This window comes from Nicotiana sylvestris, chromosome 5 (genome assembly GCF_000393655.2).
Source record: "Nicotiana sylvestris chromosome 5, ASM39365v2, whole genome shotgun sequence".
Taxonomy (NCBI): Eukaryota; Viridiplantae; Streptophyta; class Magnoliopsida; order Solanales; family Solanaceae; genus Nicotiana; species Nicotiana sylvestris.
This window is the reverse complement of record NC_091061.1, coordinates 116,656,190-116,681,544: the sequence shown is the minus strand read 5'-3', so window position 1 is coordinate 116,681,544 and position 25,355 is coordinate 116,656,190. Positions and strand designations below refer to the sequence as shown.

The 25,355-nt window shown below is 31.5% G+C and overlaps 1 protein-coding gene across 1 annotated transcript in view; it reads right to left on the bottom strand.

Moving 5' to 3' along the window:
* Positions 1-15,042: 15,042 nt before the first annotated feature.
* The window catches only part of LOC104211601 (polyubiquitin 4), a 36,348-nt gene continuing 26,035 nt past the window's right edge, over positions 15,043-25,355 (bottom strand). Inside the window, 7 exon segments of the mRNA XM_070174607.1 lie at positions 15,043-15,127; positions 15,129-15,173; positions 15,175-15,219; positions 15,221-15,342; positions 16,657-16,721; positions 16,724-16,824; positions 16,826-16,933. Of these exon segments, the coding sequence (XP_070030708.1) occupies positions 15,043-15,127; positions 15,129-15,173; positions 15,175-15,219; positions 15,221-15,342; positions 16,657-16,721; positions 16,724-16,824; positions 16,826-16,933 (571 nt within the window).

Here is a 25,355-nt window from a genome sequence, read left to right as displayed (position 1 = left end):
AATATATAGCAGTTTTAAGAGCATACGTCCACAATGATTTGGGTAATGAGGAATTACTTATCAATCTCCGAACCATATCTATAAGTGTTCGATTACGCCTTTCTGCAACACCATTTTGTTGAGGTGTTCCTGACACAGTATATTGTGCACATATGCCACGTTCCTCGAGGAACTTCGCAAATGGACCTGGACATTGTCCTGACTCATTATATTTTCCATAATATTCACCACCTCTATCTGACCTAATGATTTTCACCTTTTTATCTAATTGCCTTTCAACCTCAGTAACAAACACCTTGAGAGCATCTGCTGCTTGAGATTTTTCTTTCAGCAAATAGATATATCCATAACGTGAAAAATCATCGATAAAAGTGATAAAATATTTCTCTCCACCAAAAGATGGAACATCAAAGGGTCCACAAATATCGGTGTGTATAATTTCAAGAAGCTGGATGCTTCTTGTGGCACCTGTCTTACTATGCTTGGTTTGCTTTCCCTTAATGCAATCCGAACATAGAGTAAGATCAGTACAATTTAGATTCGGAAGAATCTCATTCTTTACTAATATTTCTAACCTTTCTTTGGATATATGACCCAAACGTCTATGCCGCAAGTAAGCAAAACTTTCATCTAGTGAACTACGTTTAATTCCAACATTATGTTGAACAATAAGAAGGGTTTCAGAAAAACCAATATCGAGTTTCAATTTATATAAATCATCACTAAGAAAACCAGAACCATAAAAAATAAAACCAGAACTATAAAAAATAGCATTTTTATATAAATTGAAACATCCATTTCCAAACTTTAAATCAAATCCAGAAATATCAAGTCTTGAAAGAGAAATCAAATTCCTAGAAACTGAAGGTACATAAAGAGTCTGTAATAGATCAAGGTGACTTCCAATCTCCATGATCAAACGATAAGTCTCTATGCCTTCAATTAGAGCCTTCATACGATTTCCCATGAACAAGAAATCCTTATTTGGATTTGTAGTTTGGATCGTAAGGAATCCCTTCAGCGTAGTAGATACATGAGCAATTGCACCAGAATCAAGCCACCAAATATTATTAGGAACTTCTACTAAAATTGATTCGAAACATACAAAAGCACTAATTGTACCTTTCTTTTCGAACCAAGCTTTACGTTTCAAGCAATCTTTCTGATAGTGTCCTTCCTTGTTACATAAATGACACATATCTGTCTTATGTTCCTTGTTAGCATCCTGTTGAGCTTTAGCAGGTGCTTTCTTCTTCTTGAACTTGTTGGCCTTCACTTTAAGTCCTTTACCAGCTCCTTAACCTATGAGGTTAATTGAATGACTCCCTTGTTTCTTAAGTATTGACTCCTCCTGAGTAAGCATACTGGACAATTCACTAACATTCCACTTATCCTTAATAGTGTTATAGTTAATTTGAAAAGGTCCATACTTAGGAGGTAACGAGTTCAGAATAAACTGAACCAAGAAGGAGTCATCCACTTTCATCCCCAAGGTCTGAATTCTTGCTGCAATGTTAGTCATCTCGATGATATGGTTTTGCATACTACTCGACCCATCAAACTTCATGGTCGTGAGTTCAGCCATTAGTGTATCAGCGAGAGACTTATCTGTTGAACGAAAACGTTCTTCCACAAACTTCAGGTATTCCCTGGCACTTTCTGTTTGTGGAATAATACTCTTAATGTTGTTAGCAATATTCATTCGCATAAACATAAGGCTTAGCCTGTTAGAGCGTTCCCATGCTTTACGGAAAGACTTCTCATCCGCACTGCTCGAATCAGTAATGGCAGCGGGCTTATCATTCAGCAGAGCCAAGTCAAGATCCATCACACCTAAGTGGAACTGGACTTGTTCACGCCATTCAGAAAAGTTCAATTCGTTGAACACAGTAACAGACGAAGCAAGCGAATGAAAAGGAATAGCTGCAAAATAGATAATACATGCTCACAAATTAATATGGATTCAACAAAACAGTTAAAGCATATTGCAATTCTCCTTTGGGTAAATACTACGATACACTATCATAATTTAAGTGTCATTTAGTCTTTAATAGATAATTAAATATTCTTAACCAAATATATATGCCATTTTTGGACAAACAATATATATTTGACTAAGAATATTAATTTACCTCATCATATTCACTATTCATAGAACAATTGATTCACCTTTGGGTAAATCCTTAAGTTCTAGCAATAGTAAAAATTAATTTATCCACTAATTTTTAAATATAGGCATTTCATTAATTTCATGGATAAACTATAATTTTATGTATGCATATTTTCATAAACAAACTAGTTTGGCCACTTTGGTGACTAACAAACTATATAACATAAGTGCACACACAAAATAGAGATCATAAGATTTTATGCATGTGAATACTTTAAACAATCTAGTTTGGTCACTTTGGTGACTAACAAACTATATACACATTAATCACATACATAAAATAAACAATAACTAACGTTTAAAAATTACTTTTAAAAAACTAAAACAATTCATTATGGGCTTAGAAACATGAGACAAAATATCTACTTCAAAAGTCACGTTACTTTACTGGTGAGATTGTGGAGTCATTTAATCCCACAGGTTTAGATTCCAGTACAAACATTAGTTGTTGTTTAAAACTAATATAAGGATCACAACACAGTGATACATTACGTGGGATTTATGTGCAAAGTTTGTACATTCCAGGGACTTTAGCAAAGAAACCTCATTGCTTTAATGGTCAAACAACAAAGAAGCATTACAGAATCCTATAGACTTCGTTCATTAATTCATTGTCGGCGCCGCTTTTAAGAGCTTAGACTTTTTCATACAACCCTACTTTATTATATTAGTAAAAAATACTAAATTCAATACACACGTTGAAATAAAAGGAAACAGTGAAAGAACATTAATTGATCAGATCTTTAAGCATGCTTAAGTTTACACAAAATTCAACACAAAACTTGATAAATCAATAGGTTAAACAATTCGTTCTGTTATTGCCATGCATCGAACTTTACCAAGAAGAATTATCTTATACGAAACTCGTAAGAGTGATTCTCGATAATTAGTCTGAATAGATTTCATAATGAAGATTATTAGTTCAAACAATCCAGGCTCGTAATACCACATGTAAACATAAACTTTAATTGCATATCAGGATCTTGAACATGATAATCTTACATATAATCGTCATAGAAAACATACCTGAAACGGAATCCATTATCTTGAAGCGGAAGCATTAATTGAAATTGGTTTCTCGCTCCTTGCCCTAACTTTCGTTACTGCCTTCTTTAGTGATGGAAGAGAGAATAAAATACGGTAATCCTAATGGGTGGGGAGAGGACCAATTTATAGAGGTTCTTATTTAATTCGGTACGTCCATCAAGTAACCGATCGGACAGATGAGATTTGCTCATTAATTAAATATTAATTATGGGCTTAATCTTATTGGGCCACCAATAAATTAACGCAAGAAAATCTTACACTATGCGGTCGTTAATCTACAATTCTTGACTTTCACCTTGTCCTCAAGGTGACTCATACAGGGGAGGGTAATGATAAGTCTCATGTTATAAAAACGTATTTCAGGAGGGCCAAAATAACAAATTGAAAACTTAGTAACTGTCCGTTGATAGTTACTCATGTATTGGGCAGTTTTATCCGGAGAAAGAAGGAAGTAGCAGGGGGAAAATATTCAACATAAAAATAAAGAATCCTTGGGAGAGTTCTAACCCCTCGAATGTCTAGAAATTTCATATCTGCGTAATCTTCGTAATATGTATTTTGACTCTGTGTTGCGAGTATTGATTTTAGTAATTTTTTATCCAGTCTAGAATATTATATGTTGTAATTTAGGAATTATTAGTGTTGGAGTGGTTATTCTCAGACTTTACTGAAGTAGATTTTGTGTTTTCAGTGTAATGCATTAGTATTTCTTCCTGTTATTTTCTATTTGTGCAGTAAACTCTATCAGATTGAAAGAGGAAATTATATGGTAATGCGCTGGTCTCTCTCTTCTTATTTGTTTAATGCATTAGGCATTTTACTGTAGTGGAAGCAGAGAGCAACTTGATCGGTAAATAGTTTCCCATGTAAATTTATAAATTCGAACTGAATAAACAGCTTAAGCTATTTTTTTCGAAAAAAATTACTCTGAGTTGGTTGGACGGAAAAAGGAATGGGATCAAAGTTAACAGGTTAAGATATTATTATTATTATTATATATAAATATAAGCACGTCAAAATAGGGTGTTCATTTTGTTGTTTGATTCAATTTGTATTATTTCGACCCTAAAAGCAGAATGGCGGGTGAAGGACACTCGGTTTTTTTGTTTTCAGTTTGATGTGTGCAACCACCCGCAATTTGGTTTGCTTCGATTTTTTAATTATTTTTTTAATTGTTCGACTATGGCATGAAGTTGGTTTTATTATTTTACATGATATCACTATGATTCAGGACTTTAATTTTTTTTTTTCCACAAAATTTTAGTGTTTAAACAATGGGAAAACATTCTTATGAGTTATGACAATAGATACAAATTACCACTTGCTAAATGCTCACAGCCTCACACTATGAGAAGATGTTTTACAGTGATAGCTTAGAAATAAAAGGATGGACTGGAAAATCTAACATCTGTTTATATTTGATTAAAGTTTGGTTTTAGTTATTTCACTTTTTCCTGAAAAAAATCAAAAGTAATTCGGCTGTCGTAAAGATCGTAATCTAAATTCTAAAAATATTAAATCAACACCAAATGAATTTCGATATTTTCAGTTCGTTTTTTAAATGAATCGCAAAAATGCATATCTCTAAATCCAAGCTTGCGATTTGAGAAAGTATATCTGCTTTATTTATTTTGCACTATTCAACCTAAGGCAGGTAATAAGTTGAGGTTTCGTTCTTTTACACTTCATCGAAACAAAAATAGCACTGGTTTATGTATTAGTCACTTATTTATCGTTGTGTAATACTAGCAATATTTTCAGATGATAATACACTGTGCCTCCTCAGCGTAAACGATATTCTCTTCGTCCAATTTGATACTCTTTTGAAATATGAATTGCTTCTAGTATTGCAGATATAAAGATTTATTTTGCTGTATTTAATTTTTTTAAAAAGTTAGTTCATTGTCAATAAATAATTAAAAAAATAAGAGGGTAATGTGCTACAAAAACTACTGAACTATTTTCAGATTAGCAATTTACCGGCTCATATGAGGTTCATTGCAAGTAAAACTTCCAACCAAAATAACAGGTGAAGACTTATCAGAAAATTGAAGTCCGCATAATTTTGGATTGATTTAAAATAAAAATGGATCGTTTTCTTTCCCCTCACACTCACCTCTCCATTTTTCACAAATTAGAAAATTTGTGAAGCATTGAGTGGTTTTCTCCTATCCCTGGTCCATCAACCATTTTAGCGTTTATGTTTAATTACACATCCGCCACCTATTTTTAGTTTAAACGGTTGGATGGCCGGTTATTTAGGCTAATTATTCAATGTTTAACGATGTCAAAGTATGTTTATTAGGTCCAAATGCGTATATTTACTTTCTTTGCTGATCTAATTTTTGCTTATTTATATTCCCAAATAAATCATGACTGGTTACTATTGGTGAAAATAGAATGGGCTAGCCAGTTTTTGGATCGGTAATCGAAAAATAGTTAGCATTTGCAAAGTCATTAAAAAATAACCACTATTTTATGTAGATATAAAATCTGGACAAAAATAGATTAGCTGAAATACAAAAAGTTCCAACATAATATGCTGGATTATGGAGCTCATGCATATAGACTTCTAATTGGAACTCTAGCACATTATGAAATTCCAACATATTATGTTGGAATCTCATATGTAAAAAAAATTCAAACTCCAACATATGATGCTGGAACTTTTCCAAGATATTTTTGTTCATATTTTATCTTTACATGAAAAGTGACTATATTTTGATTACTTTTGAAACTATAGCTATATTTCAATTACCAGTTGTAAATCAAGCTATTTTAATCCCCCCCTCTTACCATCGCGATCAATCTTATGGAGGCAATTGCTCTTCTTCCAGAGCTTCCATCTTTGTGGCTTTATTTTTAGAGCTAGGGGTATTCAAACCGAACCGGAAAATTACACCAAACGAAAATGTCAAACCAAACAGATTATAAAAACCGATTAGAAAGCTACTTAATGATAAATGAGAGGTGTTAATCAAGTGGAAGAACCTGCCTGAATTTGAGAACACTTGGGAGGACTATGTGTAAACATAAACTTTAATTGCATACCAGGATTTTGAACATGATAATTTTACATATAATCGTCATAGAAAACATACCTGAAGCAGAATCCATTATCTTGAAACGGAAGCATTAATTAAAATTGGTTTCTCGCCCCTTGCCTTAGCTTTCGTCACCACCGACTTTAGTGATGGAAGAGAGAATAAAATACGGTAACCCTAATGGGTGGGGAGAGGACCAATTTATAGAGGTTCTTATTTAATCCGGTACGTCCATCAAGTAACCGATCGGACGGATGGGATTTGCTCATTAATTAAATATTAATTATGGGCCTAATCTTATTGGGCCACCAATAAATTAACGTAAGAAAATCTTACATTCTCCCACTTGGCTCAATAACTACATAATATTAATATTTAATATAGGAACATTAGTTGCGCATAAACAAATCTCTTCTATAATGTCCATCATAAATACCATAATACGATAAACTACTAAATGTGAGTTATGCCGGTTATATATAATTTATCTACATACTCTCTTCCATATACTACAACCTTAGCAACTCATCGTACCGGTGCATGAGCTATAAAATATTATGGTCCACAATAATATCTCATTGAGACTTATCCTGCAACATCTCAAAACAATAATGTGTACACCATTATGAGAAACAGGAAATCACTAATGTATATCAGAAACATATAAATGAGCTCAGAGTGTCAAAACATCATAAATACAGCCAAGACTCATTCTATGTACATGTTCTTTAAATATCTTTGGCTGTAAACCTTTCGTTTACGGATCTGCAATCATGAGATCAGTTCTAATATGTTCAAGTGACACTCTTTGTTTCTGAACTTCCTCCTTGACGGTAAAGTACTTTAATTCCATATGTTTGGCACCTTTGGAGTACTTATCTTTCTGCTGCAGAATTATCATAGTAAATTTTCAGTGGCGTGGTAATGGTGTCGACAACCCCAAGTCCTGAAATAAAGTTTTACAGCCATAATGCATGAATTGTGGCCTCAAAACATGCCACAAATTCTGCTTCCATCGTGGATGCAACAATGAAAAACTGTTTGGCACTCTTCCACGATATTGCTCTTTCAGCTAATTGGAATAAATAACCTAACGTGGATTTTCTAGTGTCAATACATCAGTGAAATCTGAATCCGAGTATCCAACAACTTCCAAATGCTTGGACCTCTTATACATGAGCATGTAATCCTTCGTTCCTTTCAGGTACCTCAAAACTTTCTTTGCAACTTTCCAATGATCAATTCCTGGGTTACTCTAATATCTTCCCAACATTCCGACCGCAAAACTAATATTCGGTCTTGTGCAAGTCTGAGCATACATCAAACTACCAATAATAGAAGAGTAAGGAATTGATTCCATTTCTTTTCGCTCTACATCATTATTAGGGCATTGCATGAGACTAAATTTATCCCCTTTTTGAATTGGAACAGTTCCAGCCGAACAATTGTTCATACTAAATCTCTCTATAATTCTTTCCCCTCACACGCACCTCTCTATTTTTCACAAATTAGAAAATTTGTGAAGCATTGAGTGGTTTTCTCCTATCCCTGGTTCATCAACCATTTTAGCGTTTATGTTTAATTACACATCCGCCACCTATTTTTAGTTTAAACGGTTGGATGGCCGGTTATTTAGGCTAATTATTCAATTTTTAACGATGTCAAAGTATGTTTATTAGGTCCAAATGCGTATATTTACTTTCTTTGCTGATCTAATTTTTGCTTATTTATATTCCCAAATAAATCATGACTGGTTACTATTGGTGAAAATAGAATGGGCTAGCTAGTTTTTGGACCGGTAATCGAAAAATAGTTAGCATTTGCAAAGTCATTAAAAAATAACCACTATTTTATGTAGATATAAAATCTGGACAAAAATAGATTAGCTAAAATACAAAAAGGTCCAACATAATATGCTGGATTATGGAGCTCATGCATATAGACTTCTAATTGGAACTCTAGCACATTATGAAATTCCAACATATTATGTTGGAATCTCATATGTTAAAAAAATTCAAACTCCAAAATATGATGCTGGAACTTTTCCAAGATATTTTTGTTCATATTTTATCTTTACATGAAAAATGACTATATTTGGATTACTTTTGAAACTATAGCTATATTTCAATTACCAGTTGTAAATCAAGCTATTTTAATCCCCCCCTCTTACCATTGCGATCAATCTTATGGAGGTAATTGCTCTTCTTCCGGAGCTTCCATCTTTGTGGCTTTATTTTTAGAGCTAGGGGTATTCAAACCGAACCGGAAAATTACACCAAACGAAAATGTCAAACCAAACAGATTATAAAAACCCGATTAGGTTTGGTTTGATTTGGTTTGGTATTGAGTAAAAAGAACCTGAATATAAATATATAATTTTTATATATACTTTTAAGATTTTATATAAAATATCCTTTAAAAAATATCCAGAAATATTTAGGATCTCCTCGTGGGATGTAATATTTAATATAAATATAAAGTGCATTCATTTTTATTTACTTTAAATAATGGGTTGTATCACTTTCTTATCAAGTGTTATTGAAATGTATCAATCATCTCTTTGTTCTTCCATATTTATATGTCAAGATTTCTTATATCTTTTTCAATTTTGAAATGGTATTTCGATAACTTAAAATTAAGTAGAACATATTACTATTTAAGTGTCATATTATTTTTATGTTTAATCATTAAATTCGGTAAACATTCAAAGCGTACATCAGCGAAAAATTATTGTTAGATGACTAAGAAAATAACTATCATATGTTACTAAAATATTCTCTCATAAGAATATTTTAATAGATCATATGTTTGTTAATTTTTTAAATTTTTATTAAAAATATATTCACTTATCAAAACTTTATCTATCTTAATAAAGTAAGATTGAAATAATATTCATGTAACAAAAAAATTCGAAAAAACAGACGAAACCGAACCAATCAAAACTGATATAGCTTATTACCAATCCGGTCCATATACACCTCTATTTAGAACAATTAACTCCAAGAATACTGGATTGATTTCTTTCCTTTTGGACTTATGGCAGACCGTTTTTATAGTAAAAATTACATGGGGCGCCCTATTTGGTCGCCTTTAACTTATACTCGTTTTATTTTTTTGTTTGCATCTACCCATTTTTTTTAAAAGCGTTTTAAAAAGGCAATTTTTCCCTTCAGGACTATTGACAAAATTGTAGACTGCAGGACAAAATTTCCGCATGTTTTGGCATAAAATTTTAGTAAATGAACTAAATAACTTAAGCATGTGTAGTCTGAAGTTTTAGCAAATGAACTAAATAACTTAAGCATGTTTAGTCTAAAGTTTTAGCAAATGAACTAAATAACTTAAGCATATTTAGTCTAAAGTTTTAGAAAATGAACTAAATAACTTCAGCATGCATTAGCAAAAACTCATTAGAAAATTACATACTGCAAGACAAAAACATAAGCATGTTTAGTCTGATGTTTTTGCAAATGAACTAAATAACATAAGTATTTGTCTGAAGTTTTAGCAAATGAACAAAATAACTCCAGCATGCATTAGCAAAAACTCATTAGAAAATTACATACTACAAGACAAAAACTTAAGCATGTTTAGTTTGAAGTTTTCGTAAATTAACTAAATAACTTCAGCAAGCATAAACTGAAGTTTTAGCAAATGAACTAAATAACTTCAGCACTCATAACAAAACTATAGACTGCAGGATAAATAACTTCAGCATGTATCACATGAAGTTTCAGCTTCAATGTATAGCATGAAGTTTTAGTTTCAACATGAAAACTTCATGCTACATTAGCATAAAGTTTATGGTTTTTTGATAAAGCTGCTAAGAGGAAAAGAGGAGATCTTTTTCATGAATGAGAGTGCAGATCACGCGATTTATCGGGGGTATAAGTGTCATTTTATTACGGATTTTTTGTCAGCTAGTTATCACATCAATAATTTTTAAAAATAGGGTATAGGTTAAAAGGTGATACAAATATAGGGAACGACTAAAAATCCCTCGTTTTTATATACTAGTTTTTCGGCACGTGTATGCCGAGCTATGTAGTATAATTTTGTAAAGTTTGTAGATGATTGGATATCGTTTGAGCCCGCAAAAACGAAGAACCAAAATTTAATTTGATACATATGATATATTTACTTATTTTGATTTTATGAGGTACAATCTAGAAAAACATCTCCACTAAATTATAATTTTATATAATACATCATCAACCAATATTTTTTTATGTGTGTAATTTTATTTTACTTTTTATTCGTACTCTCTTCTCCAAGTCCATCCATCTCTAATAAGTCATCTCCTTGTCATTAACATGCAAATTACATCTAAAAGTATGAGATTAGAAAATTATTGATAAGTATTAATAATTAATTATGTACAAAAATAATTCATAAGTTCCTATAAATAATTGTCAAATATAGTATCACCATTAAATATTTTCCACCTGTTCCAAGGATACAAAATCATTTAAAATACTTTTGGATGGCAATGTTATTGGCTGATTTCTTAGCAATGGTGTTGTTAGTAAAAGTTATTTCAACTTCTTTGTGCACTGAAATGTTGTTGCGGTTAGCACGATTTAATCAACCATATTAATATATTAGCTCTTATTTGGTTCATATAAGTCCTTTCACTTTTTCACATAATTATTAAAAGAAGTTAATTGAATATGTTTTGTAGCTTGTTAACAGGGATAAATTATTTTACTAATTTTACTTTGTTTGCCATTTTGACTGCACATAATATGGTTAGATAGAGAACGCAAAAAAAAGTATACTAATAATGAATATATATATTATTTGAAAAGAAGTTAATTGAATATGTTTTGTAGCTTGTTAACAGGGACAAATTATTTTACTAATTTTACTTTGTTTGCCATTTTGACTGAACATAATATGGTTAGATAGAGAACGCAAAAATGTATATACTAATATATATATATATATATATATATATATATATATATATATGATAGGTTTTGTACTTTCTACGGTGATCAACATTCTTATTTGAGATATACAACAAATTAAGATAATTTAACATCTTGTGCTGATAGTAGCTATTTTTTTAGTTAGTGCATTAAAATATATTAATTAATTAAAAATTAAAGTATTACTAATTGTGTGACCGAGTAATCCAAGTAAGATATTAAGGAAAAAAAGTATAGAATACAAATTTACATTGGATGGAATATAAAATTTATAGTGAAAGAATGATAATTTTCAAATAAAAGTATGTGCCAAACAAATACCAAACTTTGAGAGTTTGTTTCAAACAAACAAAAAAAATTTCAAACAACTGATTAACTTAAGTCAAATAGTACCTCTATTACCAAGTAAAACCATCCCATATGTAAGGATATTAACGAAAAGAGCTAAGTTTTGTAAAAAAAATAATGCCAAATATCTCAGAACAAAAAAAAATATATTGAGAATTTACTTTTCCTTCATTAGCGCTTGGATAGGAACTGTATCAAGTTTCAAAACAATCGCACTGATCCAGCATTTTAAATTTCATGAATATAATCTTCGAGAACTGTAATTCTTTAAATGATCTAGTTTCATAAGAGAGAATATATTTTCTGTGTAACATCATTTTAGAACTACTATACCTAGGAACAAAGTGATATTCTGAAATTCTGCATCAAAAGAATCTCATTTGAATGAAACTTTCTTTATCGTATTCATTTTTGCATTTAAATTTTAATTTGCCTAGAAAAAAAACTGAAACTATTAGCACTTTAAAGAAACCCTCCTCCATGTTTAGGAAATTTAAAGCATTCCTTAAATCATACAGATAGAAAACTTGAAGGGATGGTTCAGTTATAACATTGAAAGTGAATACATGCAATGCATACCTGGATGACAAGAATTTTTTCAACTGCACCGAAATAAGAATAAGTAGCACCGATTTTCACTTCCTTTCCGTTCACTTCCATCAAATATATTTCTGATACTGTAAATAAAGTTTCGTCAAATTTAATTTAACAAACAAGCACACATCTCTCATTCCTAGCAATGAACATTATAGGGTGAATAATTAATGATTTTATCGAACAAGTCATGTTGGATATCTTCATTTCAATTTGTTTGTCTGCCATAAATTTATTGCAGAAAGATTTGATATTTTTAATGGTTATAAATGAGATTATAAGGGAAATTAGTATGAAGAGAAAACAATTGGCCTATTCTATTCTTGCGGAACGAAAGAATAATGTATTGAAGATTCCATCAATTTAACATCCAACGTTAACATTAAATAATTTATACATTTTAAGTTTTTAACATAGAGTTCAATTTACTTCTTTGGTTATCTTAAAATGTTTTACGACCACAAATTTTTTTCGTATGATATTTTCATTCTTTCACAAGAACTTTATTATTCTATATTCTACTTACTGCAATACGGAAATCATAAAATTCCCCTCTCTCAAGAATATTATACCGTTCATATTGCCAATTCTTTTATTGATCATAGTTTGAATTTAGAGACAATAATGGGATAGTTGTAGTATAAATTTATACTGCAACATCACTTTGAGAATAAACGCTACTTTGCACCAACTTGAGATTAAATATTGGTTAAGGGTTAATGTTCTTTGTGATTAAATATTTCATTCCACAATTTAAAAATGAACTTTACATGATTTATGCATGCAAGTATGCTATATATATATATATATATAAAATATATATATATATATATATATTTGCCATCTAAATGCTTTTTGGCAACGAAATAACAATTATAAACATATCAAAAATGTAAATTTAGCATACATTTCAAGATCATCATAAGTATATATGTTATTTATCCTAATATTTACAAAACATAAATTTCACAAAATCCACAAAAGGTAGAAATCTGTAAGTAAATAACAAAGAAAAGTTAAGAAAACAGAACCCGTTTTTATTGAGTCTAATCCAAGAGATTGTTGTCTTTCGTTCTCGTTCCTTTTGCATGCAATCAACTCTTTTGACAATTTTCCTTGAATTTTATCTTCTAAACATGTTATGTAGACTCCGAAGATCCACAAAGGCAACAATCACCAATTAACACACCTTTTGACAGAAATATACCCACATGGAAAGAGTTTGCCACAATATAATTTTATTTTTGACACATATAGGAATGAATATAAGTTAAACATCGTGTCTTTCCCTCCTTTGGGCTCAATAAAGGCAGCAACGGATCCGTCCTTTGACACATTAGTAACTAATACTATTATGAAAAGTTACCCCTCTTCAAATAAATTTAGTATTTTTATTTAATATCTTTTATAAGTATATTATTTAATTTAGTTAGAAGGGTATTTATGTAATTTAATTTTTTGCTTTAAGTCTTCCTACTTTTAATATAATATAGATATAGATAGATGGGTGATGAATGAACTTTTTTTTCCTTTGCTTTTCCTACTAATTCAGCTCAGTTCATTTCTTCGTGCTGAAAGAAAAGGGAAACGGATATTCCCTTTTTCTTTTTCCTTTGTGGGTGTGTTTGATACGAAGAAAAATGTTTTCCTAGAAAATGTTTTCATAGAAAATAAGTAGTTTTATCACTTATTTTTTCTTATTTGGTTGGTGAGTGAAAAACTTTTTCCTGAAAATATTTTCTGGTGTTTGTGTAGAGTGTAGCAAATATTTATTTAGAAAAATAATTTTTTATGATACTATCCTCACCCCCATTCTCCCAATCCCCATGTTTCCTTGCTCACTCCCCTCCCCCTAGCCCCCTCCCCCCAAATACTCCATGTTTTCAGGACTTTATTTTCTTCAAGAATTTAATTATTTTTTAAAAATTCACAAAAACCCCAAGGAATTAATCTGTTGCTTACTCTTTTACGCAAAAATAACGTTAAAATTTGTGCTTCATAACTAAAAAGAAAATACTCTTTCCTCAAAATGAAAATAAAGTACTCATTTTGTTGAAATGAAAAAAAGAATTTACATCATGAAAAGAAAAGAAAAAAAAAATCTATGAAAAAAAAGTGTGTTTTTTTTTGTTGAAATGAAAAAAATACTTTTTCATATCATGTTAAAAAAAAACTCATTTGTTGAAATGCAATTTTTTTTATCTATAACATAAAAAGAAAGTAGTATTAATAATATTTTTATTTAGGGAGGGGGTGAGAGTGGGGGTGGGGGGGTTTAATCAGTTTTTTTGGGTGGGGGTGGGATGGGGTTCTGTGGATGAGTGTGGGGGTGGGTTGGTGGGGATGAGAAATAGGGTGGAGAAGGAGTTTTGGAAAATATTTTTCCTTTATCTTGATAGGGAAAACATATTCCTCCAATTGGAGGAAAATGGGTTCATAAGGAAAATATTTTTCAAAATATTTAAGCCAATCAAACATGGAAAAATTGAAAAACATTATGAGGAAAATGTTTTCCTTCGTACCAAACACACCCTGTGTGTTAACAAAACTAGCTGCGAATTACTGCAAGTTAAGTTGCCTCATATGAACCATTCCAGGTAAGGCATTCAAGAAAGTGTCACAAAATGAGTGCCTGCTGTCTTGTGCCTCGCTAAAGTTGAATTTATTTTCTTACTTCTCTTTAGAGAGAGGGGGAGGGAAACAGATTAAGATAAGGAGACAACATTTACTCAAGAAACAGAATGACCTAATATTTAGCAGAGCAAAGGCATAAAAACATAGATTGCTCTCCCCTTAAAGTTGGTCATTCAACAGTAGAAGAATACTTGAGAAATCAAAAGGAAGTCTAACAACACAGCCATTAAAACAAAGACAGTAGGCAGTAAAACACCAGGCAGCACTTCAATACTCAATAGTTACCACCACGAAGGCGAGGCACAAGGTGGAGCGTGGATTCCTTTTGGATATTGTAATCCGCAAGGGTGCGCCCATCCTCCAGCAAAGATGAGCCTCTGCTGATCTGGTGGGATCCCTTCTTTGACCTCCCCTCAAACGCAACTCCAGATGAAGTGTCGACTCCTTCTGTGTTATAGTCAGCAAGTGTCCTTCCATCTTCAAGTTGCTTCCCCGCAAATACCTAACGCTGCCGGTCTAGGGTAATGCCTTCCTTGTCTTGAATTTTGGCCTTCACATTGTCCATGTTAGACCATGCGCAGCGGAAGCAAGCATACAACCCAGTACATATAAACTAGACAACGCAATAATAACGAGATTAGAAGTACTAACCTCTTGAAGTAGTTGCACAACCTTCCAAACAACAAGAATCCAGGGCTGCAATCTTCTGCTATTTGTCTAGTAAAACCTTGGACGATTTTGCTATTGGGTGGGCAAGAACAATACAACTGAAAGGTAAGTTATTAGGTGAAACTAGTCTTCTTTTGATAGACCCGAAATTAAGCCACAATATGGGCTCAAAAACATGTAGGATTCTGCAAGTAGAATCCTACTCTAACTCAAAAGGATAACTTTTCTCCCAAGCTACTTTTTACCCAAGTTTGTCCAGGTTTTTACTAGGTATAGCAGGGACCACATAAATAATAAGAGACTACTAATTATAGTATTAATTCGAAATTAGCATGAATTAACTCTTATTGTAATTAATTGCAATTTATTCCACAAAAAAATTGCAATTGAACTCCTCAATATGAATTTCAAAAATTCATTAACACTTATTTTAACTCAACATGTTAAGATTTCAAATACCAGTTGATTAAATTAAATCATTGAAAATTTAATTCAATTAACTAATTAAATCCTTTATAATTCCGCTTAAACTATTTCATGTGACGGATGCAAAATCCACCGGCCGGGTTTTCACATGAAAACTTATAAGCTTACATAAAGGGGTATCATCAAACTCAAAACTGAGTTATGGATTCTATCAACTAATTATTATTCACAAATGTTATTCGTTATTGTGCAATCTATTATGTATATACTAACTTTAAATAGAGTCGTACCTTTTGATAAATCAAAACAATAAACAAATTACATTGATCATAATAATTATATCAAGATTAGGAGTATAAACTCATTTAATGAATCAGAGAAAATATTTTATATATTCAGTACAAAAACATCTTTTCTCTACTTGGTCCGTTCAATATACACTGAGTATATTAGCACAAGAAGTTGGAGTAAAACTACTCCCATAATCAAGACAAATTATTCGATAATCGTGTGCTACAATCATCAAGATATTTTGTCCAACAACATCTTTGATTGTGAACATAGTTTATTAATTGTGAGAACCAACAATTTAATCTTTTGTGCATGAGCTAAAACTCCATACACCAAATTGTCTACTACATAACTAAAAGGACACACATGTAACAAATGATCTATTTAAAATAGTACTTTATTGAATTGAATAATAAATAAATAATTGTTCCATAAAGAATAAAATATAATACTATGTCTAAACCGCATGGTTAATAGTATATCCCAACATTCCATTGTGTCAACTCTCAATGTCCCAGGTGATAGTCTTCCCCGTCAAAGTCTTAACAAAGATCTGCATGCCACCACAAAGGTTGACTCCTTTTAAATATTGTAATCAGCAGGAGTTCAGCCATCTTCAATTCGCTTTCCAGCAAAAATCAACCTCTGCTGGTCTGGAGGAATCCCCTCTGTCTTGGATTTTCGCCTTGACGTTGTCAATGGTATCCGAGCTCTCAACTTCAAGGGTGATGGTCTTACCGGTGAGAGTCTTGACGAAGATCTGCATACCCCCACGAAGATATCAATATAAAATTTGTATTTAAGTTATCAATATAATCTTTTTACATAAAGTTATTGATATGTATAAAAATCGTATTAAGAGAGTAAGTTTTAATTGGAATTTTAGAGAGGAAGAAGCACACAAGTTTTAATTGGAATTTTAGAGAGGAAGAAACACACTACAGATAAAATATATACAAATCAGATACAAGATATATACAAAGACATATTGTATAAAAATTATATTTAAGTTGTATGATATTGTAGTTGCATATAACTAGGTAGAAATAATGTATAAAGTTGTAGATAAGTTGTAAATAAGTTGTATAATATATAATTAGTTGTATGAAATTTATTTTTACTATTTATAAATCAGATACAAAATATATAAAAGACATATCACATAACATTTGTATAAAAATTGTATTTAAGTTATATGATATTGAGTTCTATTTAACTAGGTAGAAATAATGTTCGAAAGTTGTAGATAAGTAATAAATAAGTTGTGTAATATATAATTACTATGTATAAATCAAATACAAAATATACAAAAGACATATTGTATAAAAAATTATATTTAAATTGTATGATATTGTAGTTGTATTTAAGCACACACTATAGCTGTATAATAAGGTTTCAAATCAGACACCACAGATATGTCGATTATGATGAGAAACATCAGGCGGAGAAACTAATGAGCGCAGAAAATGTGGTCACGGAAAAATATAGCAAAGATAAAGCATCTACATAGATTTCACCAAAAGAAAGACTCTTTTGTAGAGTATAAAATTGTTCGTGAAATTAAACAGTACGAATTCATGTTGTTTTGCCTTTTAGACGCGACATGGTTTTGGCAATCCAAAAAGAGAGTATAAAATTGTTCGTGAAATCGACATGTTTTCCTTTTCGTCGGCAAATTGGAGCTGGAGTAATGCTTGCGTTCAGTGAAAGTTCAAGCCTCAAGGTAAGATTGCAAGGTAGTATATCAATGTTGGTATTTTCTGCAAAAATTGAATGCTGATAATTGATTGCCGATATTTTTATTTGATTCTGCATTTGATATTTTCTCATGATGCTGAGGAAGTTAATGCTAGGTCATTGTTAGGTAATAATACTCTCTACTAGTTTCATTATAGGCTATAACATTGCAAACAAAATGCAATCAGTTTCTTGTTCATTTGTGGGTGACTTCGATTTTGCTTGGCAATCCAAAAGGGAGGAGGATCTCACCCCTTCCAAGCTTCTGATAAATTTGGAATGAGTAGAGAGAGGAGAGAAAAATTATAAGTTTGATCCGGAGAGAAGAGGGGAGAGGAGAGATAAAAAAAGGAAAAGAGTATAACTAAATCCCTTTGATTGAACGCACTAATAATGGATTGGAAGTCTTTTAAGGTAGATTGTATATATTTTGTAGCTAAAACGTATTTAGGTCGGATAAATACGAAAACTTGGACATTTTTCGTAATAATGTTTCAAATAGTGTATAGGAACAAAAAAATCCCTTATAAAAATGGTTACAAGCCAACATATAATTAGCACCCAACATACAACTCCCAAAAACTATTCTGCTACTTTCCCTTAAATTAATTAAATTAGTTCTATCATCTTGAGTAAAAAGTCACAGATATTGGATATCTTTTCTCTCGTATGATTTAGATTTTATTTGTTGGATACTTAATAATCTAATAGACTCAATTCTTGAGTCTCATCTTGATTAACATCTTTTTACTTGTGTGATTTCTATTTTTCTCATCTTTGCTTAATTTATTTTATGTTGTTGTTGAATAGTGAGATGAATCTTTATTCTGCCCATCTTTCATGTTTTCTAGATTCATCACCTTAAACGGTAAAAATATCTAAAGAGCTTTGCCAAAGTCCTATGCAAGCAGTGGTTAACTCAAAATTTTATACAAGCGGGTTCAATCAACGATCACGTCAGACAATTAATGTATAAGTGCACAGTAAACAATATTTGCGCTCTACTGTTTTTTTCATCACATGACTTAAAAATGAATCATTTTCTTAAATATTGGGAAAAATCTAAAAAGATAACAAAGAAAATCTATTTACTTTAAAATTTTAAAATTTATCTATATAAATTAACAAATTTTATTTTAGAAAATTTAGCAAATTTAACCAAAAAGTATTTAACCAACTTAAAAGTCGTACTATTAATCTAAGAAATTTAACGTGCAAAGTTGTTAGAAATAAAAGACACGCGAAATAAGAGTTTTAAACAAAATAAATTAATACAAATGATTAAAAGATATTGTGCACCAAACTAAAATTTAACAATTTCAATATAAACTAACTAAATTAAATTAAGTGATTACAAGAAAATTCAATAAAGCACTCTCATTCTAACGACTCGACCGGTTGTTCTGAGCTCTAAGGCCATGAGTAGCTTCACTTTAGGAATTATGACTTGTACGTGTGGTCGGAATTAAATTTCGGGAAGTTCTGAGTTGATTTAGAAAGAAAATTCTTATTTCGGAAGCTTTAAGTTGGAAGAATTTACTAAGGTGTGATTTTTGAGTAAACGACATTGAAATCGGGATTTGAAAGTTCCAACAGGTTCGTATGATGATTTTGGACTTGGGCGTATGTTTGGACCGAGTTTTGGATGACCCGGGAGTGTTTCAGCGCCTAGTTGGTGTAAGCACGTGAGTTTTGCCCTATATGAGAATTACTCCCAAAAAATTCAAAAATAAAATGATTTTTCTTTGGTGTGCAATTTTGTGATATTTTGAATAATTATTTGTATTTGTCTGTGCATGTTTATTTGCTAAATTAATAAAAAATACAAAAATATGTCGCATTTTGCATGTAGGATTTAATTCTAAAATTGTTAGTAATTAAATTTGTTTTACAAAAATTAAAAATTACAAAAATAGGCATCGTTTGCATTTTTAGCATTTAATGTCCAAATATACAATTTTATGCTTAATTATTACTTAATTGTGCGTTAATTGTTATTGGGAGTTAATTTGCGCTTTTATAACTTAATTTAGTTCTTAATAATAGTTTAAGTATTTTTATAATTTAGTTTTAGAAAAATAAAAGAAGAAAAGAGAGCGAAAATATAAAGAAAGTCGGAATTGGGCCTCTTCTTCAATTTCAAGCCACAGGCCCAAAAAATGGCCCAATCTTCCCTACGACCCAGTCCATTTCGAACTGGGTCGACCCAGTCCATAACCCAAAAGACCCAAACCCCTTTGTCTTACATTTTACAAAAACAAAACAAAAATTAAAAGAAGAAAACCCTAAAAACACTAAACCAATCCGCCCCCACCCCTCCTATCTTCTTCTTCTTCCTCAAGCTTCTCCACCTCCCATGGCTTCCCTTTGCCTTCAACCTCAAGAAGCCATGACTACACGCACACACGCACGTCACCCTCACGACCTCGGCTCAACTAAACGACCCCAGCCCTATCCGCCATTGAAGCTCGTCAAGCTCAAAGCTTGCTCGACTATGGCTGCTTCCCCGCTGCGTTTCAGCTGCTTTTGCTTACGTCCAAACATGCCCCCCAGCTGCTGCTGCTTCGTGGTTCAAACTTCAAGCCCTGAGCTGCCTCATCCAGCTTCATGCCTCGTCGTTCATGGCTGAACATCCATCGCGACAGCCCAACTGCTGCTGCGTTGTTCTTCTTCGTCTCCGTCACGGCCAAGATCACGCAACAACTGCTGCTGCTCACCGTTTCTGCCATGGACGAGCAAGCTTTGATGCTGCCATGGCCAGCTGCGGACTGCTGCTCCTTTCCCTCTGTCTTCTTCGTTTGGTCGAGGGTTTTTCGTCGAGTCAAGATCTTGTACGTCGTGAGTTCATCGTCAAGTTCGTTGTTTGTTTGGTCGTTGTTCGTCGTTTCGATCCGGTTAGTAGTTTTTGAGTTTTATTTTTGTCCATATTTTTGTTTTATATTTTCCGGATCCAAAATCGTTAAATGATTTAATCCTTGTTTTGTTCGTTGATTCATCGTTGAAATAATTTTCTAGTGTGTTCATGTTGTTTGTTAAATTAATTTTCAGATTTCAAAATAGAAGTTTAATTAGTTGTTTTCATATTCATTTCATGTTTGTATTATTGTTTAAATGAATATTTGTTAGTTTGATGTTTGTTAGATTCAAATTGAAATTTAATTAACTATTTCTTCAATTTGTTTCATGTGTTTATGTATTGTTAGAAATTGTTAATATTGTTAAGTTCAAGTTTAAGTTCATAATTGTTTCTTCGTCGATCTTGTTATTTGTTTAAAGAATTTAGTTGTGTTAGAGAAATATGTTGGTTTAATCGTTTAAATCCATCATGTTTGTTGTTTAAAATAGATTTAATTCATGTTCATACTTTGTTTGATTGTTCTTGAATCCGAAATTTGTATAGCTTGATTTCTTGTTTACCATTTGTGATTATTTCTTGAATTTGTCTCATAAAGTTTAATATAGGAATTGTTGGTTGTAATGTTGTTAGAATTGATTTTAAGTTCAATATGATTGAAGTTAGAAATCTAAATATACTTGTTTGTTGTAGTTGTTGAATCCGAAAATAGGATTGTTTGTTGCTAAAATATTGTTCAATCAAATTTTAGTTGTTCTTTGTTGTTCAATTTGTGTTCATGTGATTTGTTGTTAAAATCGTGTTCATGTGATATTGTTGTTATGATGTTCATCCGTGTTCATATTGTTGTTTGAACATTGTTAGAAATTGATCATATAGTCTATATTTTGGTTAAGTTTGATTAATTGATGTGTTATAGCTGATGGGTAGTTTGGTAAATTTGTAGTACGTTCAGGGGTAGTTTGGTAATTTCAATAAGGTCGGAGGGGGTAGTTTAGGAATTGTACATTTTGTAATTGTTTATTTGAAGCATGAGGGACAAAATGAAATGGGGTGGGTTGTGATATGATTATTTAATATAAAGGGGGGACAAGATTTAATTTAAAGGGGGAATCTTGCATTATTTTAAATGAAGCATGGGGGACAAAATATAATGGGGTGGTGTGATATGTTTATTTAATGTAATGGGGATGAGTGGAAAGATAATGGGTTGGGTAGAGAAAAAGTATGGATTTTAATTAATTGAAAGGTTTATGGGATGGGTTATAAGAAGAAGTCTTGAACACAAGACAAGATAGACAACAGAGAAACAGAGAGAAAAAATAGAGAGAGATAGAGAAAATATATACACAGATACGAGAGAGAAATAAATCTGAAAATAAGAGAGAGAAAAATTCCGAAAAATATTTAAGCTTTCAAAATAAAAATAAAAACTAAAAAATCTTCTGCTTTCTTTCTTTGTTTTGAAATTAGTATTAATGGTTGTTGTTTCATTCAAAGCTTAAAGCTTTTGTTTTTGGGATTACTACTCCACCGGTCTGTTACTGGGTTGTTACTGTTGCTGGACTGTTGTTGCTGTATTGTTATTACTGTCGCTGATTCTCATCATCATTTTCTTTTGCTTCCAATATCAGGTACATATCTGTAAATTCATGTCATGAAAAGCTTCAACATGGCAAGTAAATGAAGTTTGGAATTATAAGGATGTCTTCTACTCATTTAAATTTTATTAGTTTAAGTTTCAGTTTTGTTTTAGTTGGTTAACATAGTATTATACTTGACATGATAAACTGTTAACTAATTAACCTTCTGGAGTAGTAAATTCCACGATAATCTTATATGTTTTGAGGACTAGTGATGACATTTACTGTTTGAATTGTTGAGATAGGGAACATTGCAGAAAATTGGCCATTAATTAAATCTTGTGATATTGAGCTAAGTAAAAGAATAGTACGGAAATACCCAGAAATTACATTACTAGCTTATTTTGTCAAATATCCAATTTTGTTTAAGGCTAGATGATGTCGTCTTATTAAATCAATTGGTAGATTAGTTCTCTTTCTTAATAACAAATGGCATAGTTATTTTAGGAACGCGATCAACTCATTTCTTTTAATGTATGAAATAATGTCGATGATTTTTTACAAAATATAGAGTTAGTGTTTGCAAATATTCGCGTAGGCAGAGAATAAGAATTGGTTTATTTATCTCAAACTCAATCTTCGTAATCAAAAATTAACTAAATAATTATAACTTTGGACTAAAAACAAGTATATGAGAAGGATATGGGATTTATAAGCACGAATTGCAACATTTTATGTCAAGGATATGTAGAAATAGAGTTCGCATTAAATATAACAATGAAAATTCTTCAGAAATTATTAATTTGTCTATCAAATTAATTCTTTTTCCAGTTTTATATGCGATTCGATTTTTGGATATATTAATGTCGTATCCACGATAAGAATGGTAGTATTTTTAGTTACATGTTGTTTGTTTCTTTTTCATATCATTAATTCTTTAAAATTTGAATAGTTTTGAGGTATATAATTCATACGCGTAAAATAAGACTTGTAGCAACGCCTAATAAATTTTGAATTCTTTGTCAAGAAATTTGGTGGCATCCCAATCGGTGATTCTCCATGACTCTTACATTTAAAAATAGATGGATGCAATAAACATTTGTAGAGAATTTATATTACTGTCAAGAATATTTGCATAATTAAGGATGCGTTCGCGTGACTTGATTATACTTCTAAAGGCGATTCGGATTATGCGTTCGCGCAACTTCGAGCAAATTTTTAATAAAAAGGGGTTCTTCGGAGATCATCAATATTAATTTCATATAACCCGAGATGTGCAGTTCACTATTTAATCATACAAGAGCGACAGACGTTCTTAATTTTATTTAAGCACAATTTCGAAAAAAAATAATTATGTTTATAATAAATATATTATCAATATCATTGTGTACACGTACGCGTGACACGATTCCTCACGTTAATATAATATATAATATATGAAACGAATACACGTACGCGTGATTCGATTCGAAGAAGGGTCTTTTATTATAAACAATCTAAACAGAAGCGGTAACAAAATCATGCAATAAAAATGTAAAATCGAGATAATTAAAGCCAAGAATAAAAACAGTTAAGCGACCGTGCTAGAACCACAGAATTCGGAAATGCCTAACACCTTCTTCCGGATTAACAGAATTCCTTACTCAGGATTTCTGGTTCGCAGAATAATAAACAGAGTCATATTCTCCTCGATTCAGGGATTAAAATTGGTGACTTGGGACGCCTTAAAATTCCCAAGTGGCGACTCTGAAACAAACAAACAAATCCCGTTTCGACTGTCCTTTAATTGGAGAAAACTCCCCTACGCCCCCCGCGGGTGCGGAAAAAGGAGGTGCGACAGCTCTGGCGACTCTGCTGGGGATCATATAACCAAGAACCACTGGTTCAGGGTTCAAGAATTCGAGCTTAAAATAACTGCTATAGTTGGCTTTATTTATTATCTGATTTTACATGATTTATGCTTAATGTGCTAAATGTTGCTTTTTACCGCTTTAATATTATCTGAACTGTGTATATACAACTGCTACGAAACCCTTCTTCTTTCTGAGTCTTCTGAATTTATGGTGTACACGTGCGCGTGGCCCACCTTTCTGTTAGAAGTCATACCAAATAAGACGAAGTTGAGACAAGTAACTAGGCTGGGCAGACTTTCGTGCTCCCGGTACGTTGCCCCCACTTCGGCTCAAGCTGTCCACTTGGGTGAGTCAGGGCTAGAACAATATGCCTCAAGTTTTTCAATTAGAATAACTCAGCTTTATGCCGGATCCCTAGTAGGAACGTTTGTTTGCATCACGTGTATTTGACTTTGGAGGCTCAACACAGGGGTTGGGTCTGTCTAGGACAGGTGCACCAAAAATGAAAATGACCATCCTGATGCATCTTACTTGCTCCTACTTGTGCATTTATTTGATTCGGACTTGTGTGCTGACTATCTTTTGAATATCAGGAATAATATTTTAAAATTGAAAAAAAAAGAAAAAAGAAATAGCGGTTAGGGAATTGATTCTTTATTTTTGAAAAAAAAACCAATGCCCAAATAACTGTCAAAATTCTGCCGAAATTTTGAGAAAATGAAAAAAAAATGTTTTATTAGTTTGTCTTATTAAAAGCAAAGAAAAATAGAAAGATAAAAAAAATCGTTGTTCTGTCTTATTTTTCAAAAAATAAAAATAAAAAAAAATAAAAAAATGGAAAATAGTTTGTCTTCCCCTGAAAAATGACAATGAAAAAGAATCTTATTTTTAAAATAGTTTTTTTTTATTTGTTTCTGAAAATGTCAATAATAAAATAAAAAGAGTCGCGTTGAAAGTGGTTTTATTATTTGTTGCAAATATATATATATAAAAAATCCAAATTTTTTTTCTTTATTTCCAAAAAATGTATATATATCTTTATTTGTTGCAAAAATATTTATCCTGCCAAAAAGTCTAGAAAAGTTTTTTTTAGACTCCCAATTTTCAAAATAAAAAATCCAAAAATATTTTCCATTATTGACTTCTTTAGAAAGTCTTTTTAATTATTAAATAT